At 43.7% G+C, this 22,022-nt stretch overlaps 1 protein-coding gene across 3 annotated transcripts; it reads right to left on the reverse strand.

Annotated features, from left to right (window-relative positions):
- Positions 1-7,724: 7,724 nt before the first annotated feature.
- Positions 7,725-19,236, reverse strand: LOC150042125 (protein mago nashi homolog 2). Of its 3 annotated transcripts, none has more exons than XM_090325235.1 (5): positions 19,214-19,236; positions 15,418-15,476; positions 12,457-12,567; positions 9,806-9,888; positions 7,725-8,070 (listed from the first exon to the last, which is right to left on the reverse strand). In XM_090325235.1, the coding sequence occupies exons 2-5, from the start codon at positions 15,430-15,432 to the stop codon at positions 7,971-7,973; spliced, it is 309 nt and encodes a 102-aa protein (XP_090181361.1). In that variant the 5' UTR covers positions 15,433-15,476; positions 19,214-19,236; the 3' UTR covers positions 7,725-7,970. The 3 variants fall into 3 exon arrangements, with proteins under 3 accessions (XP_090181361.1, XP_090181359.1, XP_090181360.1); XM_090325233.1 differs by lacking the exon at positions 19,214-19,236 and adding an exon at positions 18,885-19,018; XM_090325234.1 differs by lacking the exon at positions 19,214-19,236 and adding an exon at positions 18,930-19,008.
- Between the last annotated feature and the right edge of the window lie 2,786 nt (positions 19,237-22,022).

The raw sequence follows: 22,022 nt of genomic DNA on the forward strand, positions 1-22,022 counted from the left end.
CTCAGATCTCAGTCTCCTGAGTAGCTAGAATGTCAGGTGCCACAGACTTTTCTAGTGACTTCCAGTTCCTCAGCAAGGCAGCCACTGTCACCAGCTACGTGACACAGGATGCGGTGAGGATTCCAGTTATGACTCTCCAGGGAACAGAGCACGGGGATGGAAATCAGAAGCCAGGAAATGATCACTTGAGTGTCCAGAGCTCCCAGTGTCTGGGTTTCATAGAGAACATGGCACCTCTTCCTCTCCTATTCATCCCCATGCCCCATCTCCCCTGTGGAAGTCACTGCCCTCTCCACCTTGCAAAGCATCAACACCTGTCAATCCCAGCTACTCAGGAGGCTGAGATAGGAGGATCACAGTTCAAAGCCAGCCTGGGTAGGAAAGTCCAGGAGACTCTTACCTCCAAAAAACCACCAGCAAAAAGCCAGATGTGGTGCTGTGGCTCAAGTGGTAGAGCTCCAGCCTTAAGTGAAAAAGCTCAGGGACAGCACCCAGTCCACCAGTTCAAGCCCCAGGACTGACAAAGCCAACAAACAAATAACAACAACAACAACTCACCCAAAGCTGTTATGTATCTTTAAATAAGATCCACAGGCCCTCTAAGATCCCGTACCTCTGCTTGTGTGCCGGTCACCCTGTTTTCTGGGCTGTCTCTCTGGTGCTCTGTGAAATTTCACCTCCATGTATTTTATCTGCTCTTCGCTTGGGTTCTCGGAGGCTCGGGTCCATCTTGGCTTGTCTTGGCTTCTGGTGAGATTTCACAAATCTTATGTCTGCGTAGCTCACCTCTTGAATGCTTGCTTCTGGTTTATTCTGGGATATTTTGGCTCGGTTAACCTTTTTCTGGCATCTTCTCAAGATCGCTTTTGTTTTAAAAATATATTTATATGCTATATACATATATATCTGCAATCAAAATGTATAGAAAATGAAAATGAAGACCCTGAACCAATGCACAAATAGGAATATCCAAATAGCCAAATATATGATTAATTTCTTTTTTTTTTAATGGGTCATGGGGCTTGAACTGGGCCAGGGTGCTGTCCCTGAGGTCTTCAGCTCAAGGCTACTGCCCTACCCTTGAGCCAAGCCCCACTTCCTGTTTTCTAGAGGTTAATTGGAGATAAGAGTCTCTGGTTCTTTTGTGCCCGGGGTTGCTTTGAACCTTGATCCTCAGATCTCAGCCTCCTGAGTAGCTGGGATTACAGGCGTGAGCGCCAAGGCTTGACAAGAGCACCGTATATTTTAGCTGACTTTGTTGTTGTTATTTTGAAATGGCAAGTTATTGTAATAGAGTAGTATTGACCAATGTTTCATGAAACCAACTTTTCTCACTGTTCACACCGCTTTGTAGAATTCAGCTCTTATAAATACTAAACACATAAGCCAATCGGTACAACAACAATTATATTATATGCTATAATATATATGAATGCTATAATAATAATGATGATGATGACCATATACCATCTTCCCTTACAAAACCAGTAAATATTATTACCTAAGTGGGATGAAGTATAGGAGAAAAAGTCAGTCTCATTGCTGAAGAAATTTCTAGAAGCTTCTAGAAAGCTCTATTTGACCCACTAAAGTAAAAACAAACTGCAACACCCAAGAAATAATCCCTGAAAAAGCACAAGATGCATCCCTTACACTACTGTCCACCAAATGAGGGCACCATTTATTTACAAACTCCACTGCCCCCCTCCCTCACACTAGTGTGTATCTGCATATTAAGATCTGAATTGTGAACCAGCCATGGTAGATATCTGTATTTTTAAATTTTTGTGTCTTTTGCCAGCCCTGGAGCTTGAACTCAGGCTCTAAACACTATCCCTGAGGTTCTTTTTGCTCAAGGCTAGAGCGATACCATTTGAGCTACCACCTTGTGTCTTGTTCCGTGTATGTGGTACCAAGGAATCGAACCCAGGACTTCGTGCATGCTAGGCAAGCACTTTACCACTATGCCACACTCCTGGCCCCGTCTATCTGTATGTTAAAAGAAGCTTTAACTTCTCTCAAGTAAAAGCTGTTTTACTCACCGACCAGCAGAATCAATGTGGATATTTTGCAAGAAAAAAAAAAAAAGAGTAGACTGTGAGGAAAAATAAAAGGGTGGAGTCCCCGTGCTTCTGTGAAATGGGACAGTGATCATGTCACCTTCAAATGTCCAAGGAAGGTTTGAGATCACAGAACCCTGGAGAAGAGGGAGCCATCTTGAAAGACAGCAGAAGAGATTCTCTTCTGGGCTCTGAGCTAGGATTTCTGCTCACACCAAATCCACAGCAGAGAGCCCAAAGTAAGCGGGCTTGCTGCTTAGAAAGTGTAACCTCAGAAAGGTTACACCGTTCTTGTGCAATGTGATTTAAAATACTATATGGAAACAATTTCCAGGAAGTGGAAATATAGGGGTTTTTTTGGTGGTGGTGGTGGTGGTAGTGTGGATGCTTTTGCTATTATTGTTATTAATGTTGTTTCTATGGATTTGTCTTGTTTGCTCATTACCTGGCTTTTGGATTGATAGGTTATATCTAAATTTTATAAATATATAATAAAATTATATATCATAGAAATATATAATAAATTATATTCTATAAATACATATATAAACATATATCAATTGTATACAACTTTTATAAATATATAATAAATTATATAAATGTATAATGAAATTATATATAACATTCTATGTATTTACTGAATGATGTTTATTGTTTACTATGAAGATGATAGAGGGTTGACAGTTCCATAAGTCAGGTCATGAATATATTTAAATTTTGGATATTGTCCCTCCTTCTCTCTCTCTCCCAGTAAAATTATATTTAAAATAAATAAATTAAATAATGTTCCATGGAAAGGCCTCTGGACAAAGGTATCATTAATAAGTCAAAGACAGGAAAATAAATCAAACAGAATGCTACAGTACATATAACATGGAAAAAGAGTCCCACACACTCTTTTTGCCCTGAGATAGCACCATTCTGTGCGTGTGTGTGTGTGTGTGTGAATACACAAAAATAGAAATTACCTTTCTGTGTGCACCAGTACTGGAGATGGAAGTCTTGCTTGTTTTTGTTTTTGTTTGTTTTCATTCAAGGCAGGATTTCTTTCCTTTCAGCCACATCTCTGCCTCTAGCTTTTTTGCTGATCAATTGAACATAGGAGTCTCTCTGATTTATCCAGGCTGGCTTTGAACTGTGATCCTCAGATCTCACCCTCCTGAGTAGCTAGTAATATCCAGCTACTCGACCTTAACTTTTGTAGCTTTCCTGGCAAGTTATAATGAACAATTTGCAGTGAAAGTTGATCTCAGAAACTCGTCCTATAGCATTCAATTTTCATATTATGGTGTTATATCATCTCGTGTGGTATAATAAGTCTGTGACTTAAAATCAAATAAATTATTCCAATAGAGCACCATTTGAACGAAGAAGTGAAATGATCAAAATTTAAAAACAGAACAACAGAACAGCAGAGAGCTGAGATGTGAGACTTGAAGTTCGATGCCAGCCCAGGCAGAAAAATCTGAGACTTATATGGCCAATAAAACAGCAAGAAGCAAAAGAATTGCTGTGGCTCAAAAGGTAGAGCACTAGCCTTGAGCACTTAAGCTTAGAGAAAGCATGCAGGCCTTGAGTTCAAGCTCCAGAACTTACACACACAGACACACAGACACACAGACACACACACACGCCTCAGAGCTGGATTCAAAATTCACGTGATTATTTTCCAAGCAAAAACAATACCACATTTTCATAGACACAATTGTCTCCCCAGGTATGGAAAAGAAAGTTTCTTACCACGTCCTGGCATGTTTGGTTCTCTTTGGCTGCATCTGTTGGGGTGAAAATAGTCTTCCTCCTCAACCTTACTCTCTTATTTCAGTCTCACAGACTTGTTTTCTGGTCCTGTGTTGTCCATTTGTGCACCCAGAAAGTGTCACACCAGACAACCTCCCCCCACCCCCCAGCCCAGAGACCATATCACCATGCAAAGAAGCCGGGAGACCCTGACCCAGAGCCCCTGGTTTCCCGCCTTTTATCCAAGAACAAAGGGGAAGCTTCATACATAGAGATATGATATACATGCAGGTAATGATGTAATTTTCATGCAGTTTACATATGCAAACTCACAAGGGCTAAAGCCTGCATGTGCAAATGTAGATTAAAATTTTCATATGCAAACTTGCACACATGCAAACACTCCTGTCGGGTTTTACACGTGCAGATTTGCATGTGCAAATGCACGCAAATGTGGATTTTGCATATGCAAATCTATGTGTAACTACATTTGTGGATTTGTGGCTACAGAATTTACATATGTAAATTACAGATTAAAATTTACATATGCAAACTTGCACACATGCAAACGCTCCTGTCTGGTTTTACACGTGCAGATTTGCATGTGCGAGTGTATGCAAATATGGATTTTTGCATATGCAAATGTATGTGTAACTAAATTACATTTGTGGGTTTATGTGTCTGCAGACTTTACATATGTAAATTACAGATTAAAATTTACATACACAAACTTGCACACATGCAAACGCTCCTGTCTGGTTTTACACGTGCAGATTTACATGTGCGAATGCACGCAAATGTGTATTTTTGCATATGCAAATCTATGTGTAACTACATTTGTGGATTTGTGGCTGCAGAATTTACATATGTAAATTACAGATTAAAATTTACATATGCAAACTTGCACACATGCAAACGCTCCTGTCTGGTTTTACACGTGCAGATTTGCATGTGCGAATGCACGCAAATGGCCTTCTATTTCTCTCTCACCTCCTCTGTCCTTGCTGTCTTGTCTTTCCCTCCTTCCTATGTGTATTCTCTAACACACACATGCACACAGATTGTGAAAAAGCTCCAAGGTTTTGATCAATTATTATATTAGTAATTAACAATATTAACATTCATAACCAGCATTACTTTTATAAACATTAATATCAACAATTAGTTGTTCATATATAATCAGTATGGTCACTATCAATACTAATACGATTAGTATCCGTGGTATTAATATCGATAATAATTCAATATGACTAAGTTCTTAAGCATCTCTTGACTATTATTATGAATACAATTCATAATTCATAATTCATCCCTAATGTGACACAAACTGGGCAAAAGCCTGACCACAAAGTCCTTTGTCATTAATGCTAATAAAGTTGTGTTAAAAAAGATATTATTTAATATTATATTAAATTATAGTTATGCTGTTTAATTATGCATTGTATTACAACCATTTGATTACTTTTTAAATTAGTATATCATATTTACATGATGGTGCTATGTTTTACTTATAATTATTTAAATGTTAAATATATTATTTAACTACGTCATCTTGGTTATATGTAATTCACTTTTTCCTATGGTCTGAAATTAAAGTGGCACAGACTGCAGAGCACTGAGACCCCAGGTTGAAGTTACTTCTCTCCGGTGCCCCCTAGCGCCTCCTCTGGGCAGAACACAGCAGGAGGATTCTAGGGTTGTGCTTCTCCATTACAAGCGTTTTAGTTAACGTTCTTATTTCAGATTAAAATCAGCTCACTTAATTCTCAGGGATCTGACTTATTCTTGGAGCATTTATCTTCCGGCTCGCAGAGGAATGCATGGCATGGAAAGCAGAAATGAGTGAGGAAGGTGAATGAACGGGTGTGGATGGATGGCTGAATGAACGGAATGAATGAGTGAATGAAAAAAGAAACACGGACAAGAATTAGCTCCTCCACCTCTCTTCATCTTCACCCATTCTCTGCTTCCATCCTGGCCAGCAAGTATTCTGGAATATTTTTATGTTGTTGTTGCCAGGCCTGAGGCTTGAACTCAGGGCCTCGGTGCTGTCCCTGAGCTCTTTAGCTCAAAGCTAGTGCTCTACCACCTGAGCCAACAGTCGCTTTTACTGAGTAGTTTACTGGAGCTGAGTCTCACCGATTTTCCTGACCAGTCTGGCTTAGAACTGCGATCCTCCTATCTCAGCCGCCCGAGTGGCTGGGATGCCAGGCACGAGCCACCATGCTCAGCTTTGGAAATGATTCCTCTTTGCTTGGGGCCCAGGACCTCCTGTAAATCCTAGATGGCAACTATCAGAAAATCCTCTGGCTTTGGCTTTCAGTGAGGACTGGCTGGAAAGACAAAAGTCAACAATATATTCTCTGGGCTGGGAGTGTGGCCTAGCGGTAGATGACTTGCCTAACATGCTCCAAGTCCTGGGTTTGAATCCTCAGTACCACATACACAGATGAAGCCGGAAGTGGTGCTATAGCTCAAGTGGTAGAGTGGTAACCTTGAGAAAGCTCAAGGACAGTGCTCAGACCCTGAGTTCAAGCCCCAAGACTGGCAAAAAGCAAAAACAAAAACCAGTATGTTGTTAAATCAGGAGTCATCTGGTCTCACAATCACGAGTGCACAGTTACACCAGCATGGTAACACTTCTGCCACATTTACACATTTGGTGCTCTAAAGGAGTTCCCTTTAGCATGGAAGTTTCTCAGGAAACTGAGCTCTAAGGATCAAAGCCTGAAGCCAGTCCAGGCAGGAAAGTCTATGAGACTCTTTTCTCATGGTTCTCAAGGAACCATGTGGCTCAAGTGGTAGAACGCCAGCCTTGTGCAAAAGCTCAGGGACAGCAGCCAGGCCACAAGTTCAAGTCCCATGACTGGCAAAAAAAAAAAAGAGCTGAGGAAATGGGTACCAAGACATGTGAAAGAGTATCAATGTATGCGAATTAATGCACCTTCTATCTGGCAAATATCATGTAACCCTTTTACTAATTACAATAAAAAAAATTAAAAAAAAAAGAGCTGAGTTTAAGCCCCATACACACACACACACACACACACACACACACAAATAGCATAATCAAATGTCATTAACTTGGGGTTATAATTTTAGTATTTTAGAAAATCGCTGCTTGTACAGAAACACTTAAACATAAATTATTAAGGGGATTGTGATGTACCAAAAAATATTTTTTTTTTGGGGGGGGGGCGTCATAGGGCTTGAACTTGGCCTGGGCACTTTCCTTGAGCTCTTCAGCTCAAGGTTACCACCCTCCCGCTTGAGCCACAGCGCCACTTCCAGTTTTCTAGTGGTTAACTGGAGGTAAGAATCAAGACTAGTGCTCGGGCTGGCTTTGAACCTTGATCCTCAGATCTCAGTCTCCTGAGTAACTGGGATTACAGGCGTGAGCCACTGGCGCTCAGCTAGAGCCTTCTGGAAACAACTTAAGTATCAAAACTTAAATCCTACCTCATCTGGAAGTATTAAAACATTTTCCGCATTTATTTATTCATTTATATGGCAATACAGAGATTTCACTCTACTCTCACATGCTAGAGGGGTGCTCCACTTGACCCCCAACTCTTATATTTTTTTGGGGGGGGGGCGTTGTGGGGCTTAAACACTGGGCCTGGGCGCTGTCCCTGAGCTCTTCAGCTCAAGGCTGGCGCTCTACCACTTGAGTCACAGTGCCACTTCCAATTTTCTGGTGGTTCACTGGAAATGTCTCATGGACTTTCCTGCCTGGGCTGGATTTGAACCGTGATCCTCAGATCTCAGCCTCCTGAGGAGCTGGGATTAGAGACATGTATTATCACAGGTGGACTTTTATAGATGGAAAACCAAAGGTGCATGTCTAACTACAGATGCATCAACATTGTTTTGTCATCCTCCATATGAGCACACGTGTGGAGCAAAATTTCACCCCCAACACAATTTTTATTTACAGAATTTAATGAGTGTGGGGGAGGGGGGAAGGGGGTTCTGTCTAATCCACTTGGACCCAAGTAAGAAAATCCAGGGAGCTTGTTTTCTTATTTTCATGTTTTCAGTTTCACATATAAAATAATGTTTGTTCCACGTGAATAAAAAAAAGAAAATCCCCAAATTAAAAAAAAAAATTACCTTCCCCCCTCACCCACCACCTATTTAAATATAAAAACATCTTCAAAAACATCCGCTCTAAATGGGTTTGATCTTGAAGTGTAATCCGATGAGACTGAAAACCAAGCATTTTAAGTCCTGTACCAGGTAGTAAAATACTCGAAGGCCTTCTGGATCCCTAAAACAGAAAAAGGAAAGTTACTGGGGCTCCCAATGAAACGGAACTCTATCAATTCCTAAAGCAAATTTAAAATCAAATTCTCTAACAACAAACAGATTCTTGATGCCACTTGAACAGAATCATGCAAATGAGCTGCACAGCTGTCTTTTTTGTCTCTTCTTTAGTTCAATAGCACGCATTTAATGTGTTTAAGTACTTATGGATGGTTCTAGTTAAGCAGAAAACAGAAAAAATAGTAATCCTGCTAATTCCCACACGACAATATGTTTGAGATACTCATTTTTTTCCCACAGCGAACATAATCCCATGTGCCTTTCAAATATTCTCTTTTCCATAGTACTTAAAAACAAAAAAAACAAAGTCAGCTGGGTGCTGTGGCTCACGCCTGTAATCCTAGCTACTCAGAAGACTGAGAGCAGAGGATCACAGTTCAAAGCAAGCCCCGGCATGAAAATCTGTGAGACTGTTATCTCCAATTAAACCCCCAGAAAACAGGAAGTGGTGCTGTGACTCAAGTGGGCAAACACTAAGCTTGAGCTGAAGAGCTCAAGGATAGCAGCCAGGCCCAGAGTTCAAACCTCACAACTGACAAAAAAAAGAAAGTCACGAATTATTATGAACTCTGAACCCTGTTGGATATTTGGATTCTAATTTTACCCAGCTTCAGCAAGCGTCTTTATACACAAGAAAGCTTTTCCAACACTGGACTCTTTCTAGAATAGATACTCATAAAATGAAATCACCGTGGAAGAGAAACAGAGTGTAGCTTTTAAAGTATATCACCAAGTTGTGTACCAATAAAGCCTGGGCACTGATTTACAATGCCCGCAAGGGAGGAACTGGAGGAGAAGGAATCTCTCCACGACACTGAGGAGCAGGCAGATGTGTCACCTGGGAGAAGCGACAATGAGGACAATGAGGGAAAAGGGATTTAGGATGCATGGAGGATATGAGCTAAATATACAGCAGGAGACCAAGGCAGGGTATGCTGGGAAGACAGGGTGGGAGGACATGGCAGGGCATGCTGGGAGGATATGGCTGGAGGATACAGCAGGAAGACAGGGGATAATATTTAGCAGGAGAAGCAGGCAGGGCATGCTGGGAAAACATGGAGGCGGATATGGGTAGAGCACGTTGCTGGAGGAGAAGGCAGGAGGAGGATGCAGCTTAGAATAGCCAAAGGCCATGGTTTGTGTGGCCAGAGCCTGTGGAACGTGGAACCAGAGACATCTGAGAAGCTAAGGACAGACGTCAATATTTTTTTCAAGTACTAAACTCAAAGAAGTGACTGATGGGAGGGGGTGAAAAAGCCGATGACCCAATAAAACCCCTCTCCAAAAGTTTGTGACATTATATCCGGATTCCCATACAAAACAGCTACCAGAGTGTGAGATTAGACATAATGTTGATATAAGAGGGCTTTGTTTAGGTACCCTGGTAACTTATTCCATAGGGAAATCGTGTGTGTGTGTGTGTGTGTGTGTGTGTGTGTGTGTGTGTGTGTGTCTCTGTGTGTGTGTGTGTGTATGTGTGTGTGTGTGCGCGCGCGCGCGCGCCAGTACTGGGACTTGAACCCAGCTAGACAAGACTTCAATGACATAAAATCAGAATGACACCCGCACAGCACACAGGCAGGGACCAGTGAGGTCACCCTGGCTTACCAGCCGACCCCGGTTCGAACCCAACCCTAACTGGTAGCACCCACTTAGCCCAAGCTCCCTAATATACTCACTTAGACTGATTTACGTCGATAAGGGAACCGATTTTGGATGTGGTGAAAGAAATGTGTTCGTCTCCGATGACAATTTCAAGTTCCTAAAAAACAAACACAGAAACACTTGGAAAATGGTTGGCGTTCAACCTCCCTGAAAGAGCTCTGTACGCTGGTACAGGTCTGTAGAGGCCCAGAGCCGACCTTCAGATTCCTAGCACACAGGAGGAGGGGATGAAGGAAGAGGAGGGGGAGGGGGAGGAGGGGGAAGGGAAAAAAAGGACATGGAGCTGACAAAAAAAGACCAAATATACCCTTAAAACAAAATCTCCTGTGCTGGATCCAAAGCTCCAGTCCTGATCTCAGGGCTTCGAGAACTTTCTAGAATGTTCTAGAAGCCCAGCTGAAAAGGGTGTAAAATAAACCATACAGAAAAATCCCTTACAGCATACACCAGGAGATCACTTTAAAGCATGCCATAAGTAGGTTCCCCTTTCTATGAGACTCTAAAAATAAAACATACGGTGCAGGTAACTGCTGCCCACCTTCCATGCAGCAGGCCTGATGCTGCAAAAGCATTCTGTCATCCTGAAACAGCATCATAAAATGCTTTACTGACGTATTTATTTATATATTTATTTACTCATTTTTCTGGGTGGCCCTGAGCATTTTCGGCTCAAGGATGGCGCTCTACCACCTGAGCTATTGCACCATCTCTGGCTTTTTGAGGTTCACTGGAGATAAGTCACACAGCTTTGATTCTCAGATCTCAGTCTCTTGAGTAGCTGAGATGACAGGCGTAAGCCACAAATGCTTAGCTAAACTAGATTTGGGGAGCCTTATTTTATAATTGTCTAATCCAAAATTGATTACATATGGAAAAATGCAGTGGATTTTAATAACCATGAAGTGGTTATTCGAAAGATGATTTGAAAGATGGATGTGCTTTTGAATTCACTGGTTAAAATGTAGGTGGGCTTGGCGGCTCAAGCCTGCAATCCCAGCTAGTGAGGAGGTGCAGATCTAGACATCACGGTTTGGGTTAAAAACACAAGTTCAAGAGACCCCATCATAAACAATGGTACAGTGTGGTATGCCAATGATCCTGCTAGAAATATAGGAGGATCGCTGTCCAGGCTTGGCTGACATCACACCAGACCTTCTCTCAAAAACAGTCAGTATGGAAAGGGGCTGGAAGAGCTGGACACTGGGGACCATGCCTGTTACCTCAGCTACTCAGGGGGCCAGGACCTGTGGATCGCAGTTCAAAGCCAGCCCAGGAAAAAAAGTCTGTGAGACTCTTATCCAGCAAAAAGCTGGAAGTGGCTCAATTGGCAGAGAGCCAGCCTTGAAGAGCTAAAGGATGCTGTGTAAGCCTTGCATTCAAGCGCGGGTACTGGCTAAAAATAAAACAGACGTAGTGATACAGTTTATAAAATAAATACTGCTATTACCTCTGCTTCCTTAAACCACGCATTCGCTTCTAGTCAGATAAGGCGGTTTAATGTAATCTTTAGAAATTTCACAAAAGTAAAAAGAAATACCTCTCTCTGCCAGGATCCTGTCTCCTTTCTCCAGAAGCTGGGAAATCCAAGTCACAAAACAAACTCTTTTTTTTTTTTTTGGTCAGTCTTGGGGCTTGAACTCAGGGTCTGGATGCTGTCCCTGAGCTTTTTTTTTTTTTTTTTTTGCTAGTCCTGGGCTTGAGCTCAGGGCCTGAGCATTGTCCTTGGACTTTCTCAAGGCTAGAGCTCTACCACTTGAGCCTCAGCACCACTTCCGGCTTTTTTTTTTTCTATGTATGTGGTACCGAGGAATCGAACCTGGGTCTTCATGCATGCTAGGCAAGCACTTTAACCACTAGGCCAAACTCCCGGCCCCTGTCCCTGAGCTCTTTAGCTCAAGGCTGGTGCTCTACCATGTAGAGCCACAGTGCCACCTCTGGTTTTCTGGTGGTTCATTTGAGATGAGAGTCTCATGGACCTTCCTGCCCAACCTGGCTTTGAACCATGATCCTCAGATCTCAGCCTCCTGAGTAGCTGGGATGATAGGCGTGAGCCACTGGAGGGCCTGGCACAAAGTAAACTCTTTCTATAGAGCTAAATTAAGGCCTGCTCGCCTCCTCAGAAGCCCTCTGAGAAACATCAGCTCTTCTGCAGAGAATGGTAGACAGCAAACTCCGTAGTCATTTTTAGGAAATTCTGGAAGTTTACATGTATCTAGATAGATAGATAGAGATATACATATATTTTTTCCCTACCTTCTGAAAATGAATCCATTTGCAGAAAGTGAATTGGACTCAGTCAGAGTCCTGATTCTCCATTTTAACTGGCAGTTGTGGGTCTGTACAATGGAGACTAAGAATCTCACAGATATTTCTGGGCTGACTTCGAACCGTGAGCCTCAGTTCTCAGCCCGAGTAGCTGGGAGGACAGGCACAAATGAGCCATGCAGGGCCTGGTGAGCTGCCTTTTTTTTTTTTTTTTTTTTGCCAGTCCTTGGGTTTTCTCAAGACTAGCAATCTACCACTTGAGCCACAGCACCACTTCTGGCTTGTTCTGTGTCTGTGATACTGAGGAAGCGAACCCAGGGCTTCGTGCATGCTAGGCCACGCTCCCGCCCCTGGCGATGTGTTTAACACGTGTACAGATGTGGAGCCTAGAAACACAAACCTGCCGGCCAACCCTGTCTGGGGGTGGCCACAGTGCGTCGTCCTCCTTTGTGATCTCGCTGTCGTCGATAATTCTCTTCAGTTCTTCCATCACGCTCTTGTGGACATACGCCTGAAAATGAATTGCAACAATCTTCATAACGCCCATCTGTCTTTCCATACCTCCAGAGGAAACGAGAGAAAAACACACAATTCTGAACTAGTCCAACTGACTACCGTTAAAAAAAATTTAAAAAGAAAGAAAAAATGGGAGCTGGGCATGGTGGCTCATACCTATAATCCTAGCTACTCAGAAAGCTGAGATCTGAGGATCGAGGTTCAAAGCCAGCCCGGGCAAGAAAATCCATGAGACTCTCATCTCCAGTGAATCACCAGAAAACTGGAAGTGGTGCTGCGGCTCAAGTGGTAGAGCGCCAGCCTTGAGCCAAAGAGCTCAGGGACAGTGCTCAGGCCCCCATGGCAGACAAAAACAAAAAAGATTCCGATTTCTCTGCAGGAACGTCCATCTGTCCTGTCCTCTCTCCTTTAATATCATCCATTTCCTCTGATTTGTCCATGGCCATCACTGGACAGGATTTCAGGGACAAACAACACATGAACGAATGGCCAAACAGGAAGTTCAGAGGCTCTGCTTGCTTATTATGCTGTTTCCTCTCTCCCTAAGCTGCAACCTTTAGTAAAATCATCACCGCGCCCTGGGAACCCAGGAAGCAGAGTGCAAAGACACTATCCTAGGACAGTGCAGTGGCTCACGCCTGTAATCCTAGTTACTCTGGAGCAGAGCTCAAAAGGGTTGAAGTTCAAGGCCAGCTAAGGGCAAAATGTCCACAAGACCTTCATATCCCAACCAAAACACACTGGCACAGACACTGGCCTGTCATCCTAGCTACATGGAAGTGAAGATAGAAAGATCAGTCTAGGCCACTGGGTACAAGACCCCTTTTGAAAAATTCCTGAGAACAAAAAGGGCTGAGGGACCTGGCTCAAGTGGTAGAGCACCTACCTAGCAAAGCACAGGGACCTAAGATTGACCCTAGGCCAACCAAGAAAAGAAAAGGAACCTGATCCTTTGGGGGAAAATAAACAACTGTTTATCAATTATTTAACTATTTTTCATCACAGAAGTGTTCATAAAGGAAAATATTTACCTCGAAGAGGGAGTCTTTTTTTTTCTTTTCTTTGCCAGTCCTGGCGCTTGAACTCAGGGCCTGCACACTGTCCTTGGGCTTTCTCAAGGCTAGAGCTCTTCCACTTGAGCCACAGCACCACTCTATGTATGTGGTACTGAGGAATTGAACCCAGGGCTTCGTGCATGCTAGGCAAGCACTCTACCACTAGGTCACGTGGCCGGCCCTGGGAATCCTGTCTTGAAGGGAGTATTGTAAAGCCTTTCCTTTGACAGCTGCTCAAATATCTAGGTCGATGAAGTAAACAGACCAAAGTTTCTAACTCTGGACCCACGGGATGAAACATGGTGACAGATGACGCAAAGGTCCAGGGGTCCAAGAACTGGGGTGAAAGGTGCTGGCACTGACACAGAGGTGAAATCAGGCCAACTCCCCAACCTCTGTTACCACAGAGCACAAACTGCGCCTGCTAGACCATGCACACACAGCTCTGCCACGCTTCGCTTTACTCATATACTTCCTTGGTCTCTACGTGGGTGTCTCTGGAGCTTCATCTGGCCATCACCTGGCTGTCTTAGGACTGATGTATCTGCATACATGGATGTAAGGATAGAAGATCTTGGCTGAGGCTGGTGGCTCACACCTGTAATCTGAGGATCGTGGTTTGAAGCAAGGTAGGGGAAAAAGTCCAAGTCTGGGAGACTATTTCCAATGAGCCACCAGGGATCTGAGAGTGGTGCTCTGGCCCTAGCCTTGAGTGAAAGAGCTCAGGGAAAGTGCCTAGGCCAAGTCCTGCAACCAACCTCCCCCCCACCCTAATTTTTCAGCTTTGTGTTTAAGATACTGCTGTGTTTTATGATCACTAGTTGGTTTTAAACAGTGAATAACCTGTAACGGCCAGTTAGAACATGGGCTCAAGGATACAGGCAAATGAACTTTCAATCCCCTATATGCAGGGTACTTATCTTGCTGTTAATGTCTAAGTGAAATGGAATCTTTTCACTATGTATACTGCTCCCTTTTTTTTTTTTTTTCTTTTTGTCGGTGGTGGCACTTGAATTCTGGGCTTGGGCGCTGTCCCTGAGCTCTTCAGCTCAAGGCTGAGCCACAGCACCACCTCCAGTTTCCTAGTTGTTAATTGGGGAGAAGAGTCTCACGGACTTTTGTGCCTGGGCTGGCTTTGAACCATGAGCCTCAAATCTCAGCCTCCTGAGTAGCTAAGATTACAGGCATGAGCCACTACGCCCAGCCTGATTGTTTCTTTAAAACACTGCCACAGGTGAACTTTGGTGAATCTGACACAGACACTAAGAAAATGAAATTTAAAAATTCTTTTTGTGGGCTGGGAATTTGGCCTAGTGGTAGAGTGCTTACCTAGCACGCACAAAGACCTGGGTTCAATTCCTCGGTACCACATACATAGAAAAATAAAAAAAAGCTGGAAGTGGCGCTCTGGCTCAAGTGGTAGAGCCCTAGCTTGAGTAAAATCCAAGGACAGTGCTCAGGCCCTAAGTTCAAGTCCCATGACTGGCAACAAAAAATAAAAAAAATAAATAAAATTCTTTTTGTGTGTGTGCTGGTACTATGGCTTGAACTTGGGGACCTGGGCACTGACCAGTAGCTTTTTTTTCCTTAGGGTTATGTACTATCACTTGAACCACACCTCCACTTCTAGTTTTTTGCTGGTTCATTGGAGAGAGTCTCACAGGATTCTGTTTTGGGAGGGCTTGGAATCTTGATCCTCAGATCTCAGCCTCCTGAGTAACTAGGATTACAGGCGTGAGCCACAGTGCCCAGCTTGAAATGAAAAGATCCTGACAGCCAAAATCACTTACCTCCTTTCTGATCATGACATCATTTTTGTAATTGCTGTTGTTGGCATATCGAAGCTTTCCTGTGGGAGGAGGGACAGAAAACAAATCGGTCTTTAGCAATAAAAACTGCTATAAAACAGCATAATACTGCAGGCCACGTTGAAGGTAAAAATCATGTTTATACTACCACTTTTACCAATATTTCTTCTCAGCACAGGATTAATACTAAACACTAGTAACTCAGTAGATACTGGCCAGCAAGTTAAATGCCAGCTAGCCAATGTGTATAACAGTTTTAAGGTACAATGAGCCTATGGGGGGCTTCTTTGAGTTGTTTGTTTTGAAAATATGAAGAACTGAACTCAGAACCTCAAACTTCCTAGACAAGCGGTCTCCCTGCCATGCCATGAGTTCTTCTCAAGACTAGTGCTCTACCCCTTGAGCTACTGCGCCACTTCCTGTTTTCTAGTGGTTAATTGGATTTAAGAGTCTCAGGGACTTTAGTATTCTGGCTGGCTTTGAACCAAGTTCCTCAGATCTCAGCCTCCTGAATGGCTGACAGGTGTGAGCCACCAGGCCCAGCTTCTTCCTTTTTTTTTGTTTTTGGTTTAAATTCTAGATAATCCCCAGCTTTTGACAGACTACAACCATCCCATGCCACGTACTTTCTAAGCAGTTGCCATTACAGCCATACCCAACCGCACCTGGCTTGTCTTTGGGATAAGGTCTCACTGTCTCGAGAATAGTTCTAAGGCTGGCCTCAAACCTGAATCCTTTCTGTCCCAAGGAGCGGGGGTGACAGGCTTCTAATGGGTTATGTTCAAGGTTTTCATCAGCAATATCACTTTATCCAAAACAGTTCATCGGCAAAGTAATTCTAAAAAACTTTTATTCTCTCACTTCTGGCATTACATGAGACTCAGATCTAGACTTACTTCTCTCCAATATTCGTGCTTTCTTGACTACATAAAAATATTCTTTCATTTTCCTTCAAATAAATGTCTAATTACAGCAATATTTATTTTTATTAGCATATAACAAGTGAACAAAAAGGTTTCATAATGGGTATTTCCACATATGCATATAATCTACTACTCTGATCAAATTTACCTCTTTTATTCTTTATCCCCCCCCCCCTCTCTTTTCCCAGTCCTGGGGCTTGAACTCAGGGGTGAGCACTGTCCCTGGGTACTTTTGCTCAAGATTAGAGCTCTATCACTTGAGCCACAGCGCCACTTCCAGCAAATTCTGTGTATGTGGTACCAAGGAATTGAACCCAGGGCTTCGTGCACGCTAGATGAGCACTCCCAGCCCCCTCTCCTCCTTTTAAACATTATTTTTCTTTTTTGATCAGTCATGGGGCTTGAACTCAGGGCCTGGGTGCTCTCCCTGTTCTTTTTGCCCGAGGCTGGCGCTCTACCACTTTGAGCCATAGCACTAATTCTGGTTTTCTGGTGGTTCACTGGAAATAAGAGTCTCTTGGACTTTCCTGCCTGGCCTGGTTTTGAACCATAATCTCAGATCCCAACCTCCCAAGTAACTGGGATTACAGGCTTGATTCACCATCACCCAGCTAAACAATATTTAATGTCATTTGAGCCACAGTACCACAGTGTATGTGGTACTGAAGAATCGAATCCAGGTCTTTGTGCATGCTAGGCAAGCACTCTATCACTAGGCCAAACTCCCAGCCTTTAGTAATGGTTATTTTCTAGGACTATAACTAGGGAGCATACAAACTGTGCTGCTTCTAAAAAACAAAAACCTGACCAGGTTGTTAACTGATTTATATTTAGTTTGTTTTCATTTTTTGTCAGTCCTGGGACTTGTAGTCAGGGCGCTCACACCATCCTTGAGCTTTCCTAAGGCTAGCATTCTACCTCATGAGCCACAGCACCACTTCCAGCTTTTTCAGTGTATGTGGTACCAAGGAATTGAACCCAGGGCTTTGTGCATGCTAAGCAAGCACTCTAGGCCACACTCCCAGCCCTGGTTTATTTATATTTAATTTCCATTCTTTGTGACTTGTCTACTCACTGGAACTTGTTCTCTACATGGAAACAGCAAAGCTGTGCTCCTAGTCTTTTAAAGAGAATATTCCCCTTTGGAAGTGTAGTTTCTGTGACTCAATAGGAAATGAAATAGGAGTTCTGGCAGGTAGGTGAATGAGAACCACTATTCTAGCAAAAAACTGCCCTAGTAATATTGGGATACACATTAAGTGACTGGCTTAGTGGATACTGATAAGACTGTATGACGCCTACCAACAAGAATACTGAAGTCGGGGCGGGGAGTTTGGCCTAGTGCTTGCCTAGCATGCATGAAGACCCAGGTTCGATTCCTCGGTACCACATACATAGAAAAAAGCCGGAAGTGGTGCTGAGGCTCAAGTGGTAGAGCTCTAGCCTTGAGAAAGTCCAAGGACAGTGCTCAGGCCCTGAGCTCAAGCCCAGGACTGGCCAAAAAAAAAAAAAGGAGTCTCATGGACGTTCCTGCCCGGACTGTTTGACACTCTTAAAATATGTGATCTCTAATTTTTCATTCATGTTCTCTCAGAACCTTGCCCAGACATGCACAGAAAACTTCCTACAAAGCTCTTACAGTTATATGGCCATATTTCCCATTAGCCTTAACACATATAAACCTGAATGAAGGGTGGATGGATTATGTGATGGATGGATGGATGGATGGATGGGTGGGTGGATAAATGTCTTACCACTGCACCTACCTTCCGTTTTATTATTTACCCCAGTACTCAATGTATATTGAAAACCCCCAAATCTCTACTTCTGAACTGTTCTATTGTAACATTCTCTAGAGAAAATGTGTTGCCAAAATGCAAAACTATGACAGTCAACACAAGCCCATTTTTCCTTCCCTCAGAGACCAAGAAATTTGCTGACTTCAAAGCTCGTCTCAAGTGCCCCCTTCTCTTTTTCCTAACTCCCTCCTGTAGAATTAACCACAGCCTCTCCTCCACTTAGTGTGTGTGTGGGGAGGGGAGAGGGACGAGGGAATCGTCAATTTACAGCGGTAGTTAATATATTTTGGCACCACAAGCACTCTATAGTGATTTGCTTGTACCCCGGGCTTTTCTCCTACTAAGCAGCCTTAACACATACACCCTGAATGAAAGGCACTCCCCACCACAACCACTTTCAACAATAAACTGAGGGATGACAAAACGGACTGAAAACATTGCCCAAAGAGTGAATGGACTAAAAGCTGACCCAAAGATTTTTAAGAATGGGGGGGAGTGGAGTTAGGGGCTGTGAAGGAATGAGTGAAGGAATGAGTGCGGGAATGAATGAATGCAGGGTTAACAGGCCGCCGCGAGGCCTCGCGCATGCGCAGCCCGGCCTCGCGCATGCGCTGCAGGCCGCCCCCTCCGCCCCGGGACCCCTCGGACTCCGCTCCCCACCGCGGGCGTCCAGGCCGCCACCCCGCGGCCCTTTCACCAGCCCCGGACACCCCCCCTCGCCGCTCACCGTCCGGCCGGAACTCGAACTCCAGAAACTCGTGTCCGAACTTGCCTTTGTGCCCCACGTAGTAGCGCAGGTAGAAGTCACTGGCCAGCGCCATCTTGGGGCCCGGAAAACCCCGCCGGAAGCGGAAGGGAAGGAGGCGGGACGTGCGGCCCGCCGCCGGGCAATGACGTCACCAGAGCGCGCCTCCCTTCCACCACCAGCTCCGCCTCCAGAGGCAAATCAAGGAAGCTCCGCGCCCCGCCGCGCCTCACACACTGAGCTCGGCGGAGCCGGAAGGGGGGTTGCCGTGCGGCGCCGCGCTTGACTAGACTCGGGTGTGTGTTATTTACCTGAGCAAAGAACGGAAGTTTCCACGGGAAACTTTATTGCTTCGCCCACCACAACCTCTCGGTCGTCATGGCAACGGGGCGTGACTTAAAGGTTTAGTAGGATTGGTGGGTGGTTCTTATTCCCGCCCCCAGATGTCATGGCAACGAATGTGTGGGCGTGTCTTCTTAAGGGTTTAGTAGGATTGGTGAGTGTGTGGGCGTGTCTTCTTAAGGGTTTAGTAGGATTGGTGGGTAGATCTTATTCCCGCCCCGGATGTCATGGCAACGAGCGTGAGGGCGTGTCTTAAGGACTTAGTAGGATTGGTGGGTGGTTCTTATTCCCGCCCCTGGATGTCATGGCAACGAGCGTGAGGGCGTGTCTTAAAGACTTAGTAGGATTGGTGGGTGGTTCTTATTCCCGCCCCTGGATGTCATGGCAACGAATGTGTGGGCGTGTCTTTAGGGCTTAGTAGGACTGGTGGGTGGCTCTTATTCCCGCCCCTGGTTGTCACAGCAACAACATTGTGGGCGTGTTTTTTTCCTCTGGATTGGAAAGCTGGGCTGGTGGCTTTCGTTCCCGCGCCTCCCTGGTGGTCATAGCGACAGGCGGTGTGGGCGTGGCCCTTGAATGGCGTTGGCAGGGTTGGCGGGTCGTCTTTAAAGTCCCCTCGGATGTCATGGCAACTGGCAATGCGGGTGGCTTGTTTGTTTGTTGAGGGATTTAGAAGGTTGGCAGTTGGTTTATAGGCTAGAGAAGACAGCTAATAAAAACCGATGGCACGGGAAACAGTGGCTCTAAAGAAGAATAAATATAAAACATCCAGGTATGGCATAAACGAGGAAGGAAGGCCTTTTATTGCAGATGGAATTTGGAACTGGTAAACACGGAAAAGACTGAAGAAGGTTTATGGCAGGTGTAATTGGCGTTGGATCTTAGTCAATTTGGTATATGCCCCATAGGAGAGAAAATTATTTCCATCCAGATAGTGGCCTCAGTGGAAGCCCACTACATGTTTGGAGAATTAAAGGAATTAAGTTCAGTCTGAGAGGAAAATTCAAGGAAATGACATCACTAAAAACTCACCTAGAGGCAGGTTATTGTGAATCCATCATTTGATATGCAGCTGTTAATTATGCAAATTATTAAATGGCTATACTGTTATTTTAGAAAACACACAGACAGAAAGCACCATCGCTTACCACTAGCATAACTATAACCATTATATCCTGGAGGTGAAACTTTCAGGGGTTTTTTGGAGGGAAGGGGGACAGGTGGGCAGGAGGGGTCATGGGGCTTGAACTCTGGGCGCTGTCCCTGAGCTCTTCAGATCAAGGATACTGCCCTACCCCTACAGCCACAGCCCCACTTCCCGTTTTCTAGTAGTTAATTGGAGATAAGAGTCTCCAAGTCTTTAGTGCCCAGGCTGGCTTTGAACCGCAATTCTCAGATCTCAGCCTCCGGTTATTGGCATGAGCCACAGCGCCTGGGTGAGATTTTTCAGTTTCACAGTTTACAGGCCTTCCAGAAATATGGAAATAAGTCCTACAGACTATAGTGCGATAATTATTCCATAGAATCTTTGAGAACATCCATTATTTGATTGAATCCTATAGAAAGATAATTCAGTGTCTAAATTCTTTAATATTAGTCTCCATGTGTATCTAAATAGACCTATAGAAATTAGAACTTGAGACTATGCTCCTACAGTATAAAATCTTTTAAAATGTTAAGATTTTGTGATGGATCAACTTTTGTCTTACTTTTTTTGTGCTACTACTATGGATTGAACTCAGGCCTCATACTCTTTGCTTTACCTTTTTTCTGTTCAGGGCTGGCACTCTACCACTTGAGCCACACTTCTACGTCCAGCATTTTGCTGGTTATTGGAGATAAGAATCTCACAGATTTTCCTGCCTGAGCTGGCTGCAAACCTCTCTTCTACCTCACTTCCCTTAGTAGCTAGGATGGAAGAGCTGAATTGAAATCCCTTTGTCCAATCAGTTAATGATAATAATGAGCCAGGCACGATTGCTCAAGCCTCTCATCCTAGCTACTCAGGCGGCTGAGATCTGAGGATCACAGTTCAAAGCCAGCCCGGGCACTAAAGTCCACGAGATTCATATCTCCAATTAACCACCAGAAAACTGGAAGTGGTGCTGTGGCTCAAGGGGTAGGATGATAGCCTTGAGCTGAAGAGCTCAGGGATAGCAGCCAGACCTGGAGTTCAAGTGCCATGAAAAAACAAACAAAAAGATAATAATAATAATAATAATAATGGTGTAACTTCAGGGTAGAAACAGCAAGGAAGAATGGGGGAGAAAAAAAAGGAAGGGTGACACTGACCAAAAAGCCTTGTATTCATAACCTGACTTATGGAGCTGAACCCCTTTGTACAGCTACTTAATAATACAAATATAAGTACTAGTAGTATAACAACAACTACAATAATAAAGTGGAAAAAGATCATTTATAAAAGGATATGGGTAGGTGCTCGCTTCGTAGGGTCACAAGGAAGGAAATTACCTTTATTGAACATCTATTATATGCCAGATAACATACAAATACAGATTTTCATGAGTCCTCACACAGACTGAGGTAGGGAGTCTTCTGGTCTTACACAGAGTCTCTTTCTTTTTTTTATTATTAAAGAATTTATTAATGTTGATTTTTACATCCTATTTCAAGTGACATTTAACAAAACAAGTATTCAAGAAGGGAATCTCTATATACAATCACTGGCACTTAGAGTTTAGAACATAATTAAAATTAGACTGAGTTTGTATGTCGTAGATACATATTAATCTATGTAATAAAACATTATGTCTATAG

The sequence above is a fragment of the Megascapheus bottae genome, chromosome 37, assembly GCF_031878675.1.
Source record: "Megascapheus bottae isolate mThoBot1 chromosome 37, mThoBot2.hap1, whole genome shotgun sequence".
Lineage (NCBI taxonomy): Eukaryota > Metazoa > Chordata > Mammalia > Rodentia > Geomyidae > Megascapheus > Megascapheus bottae.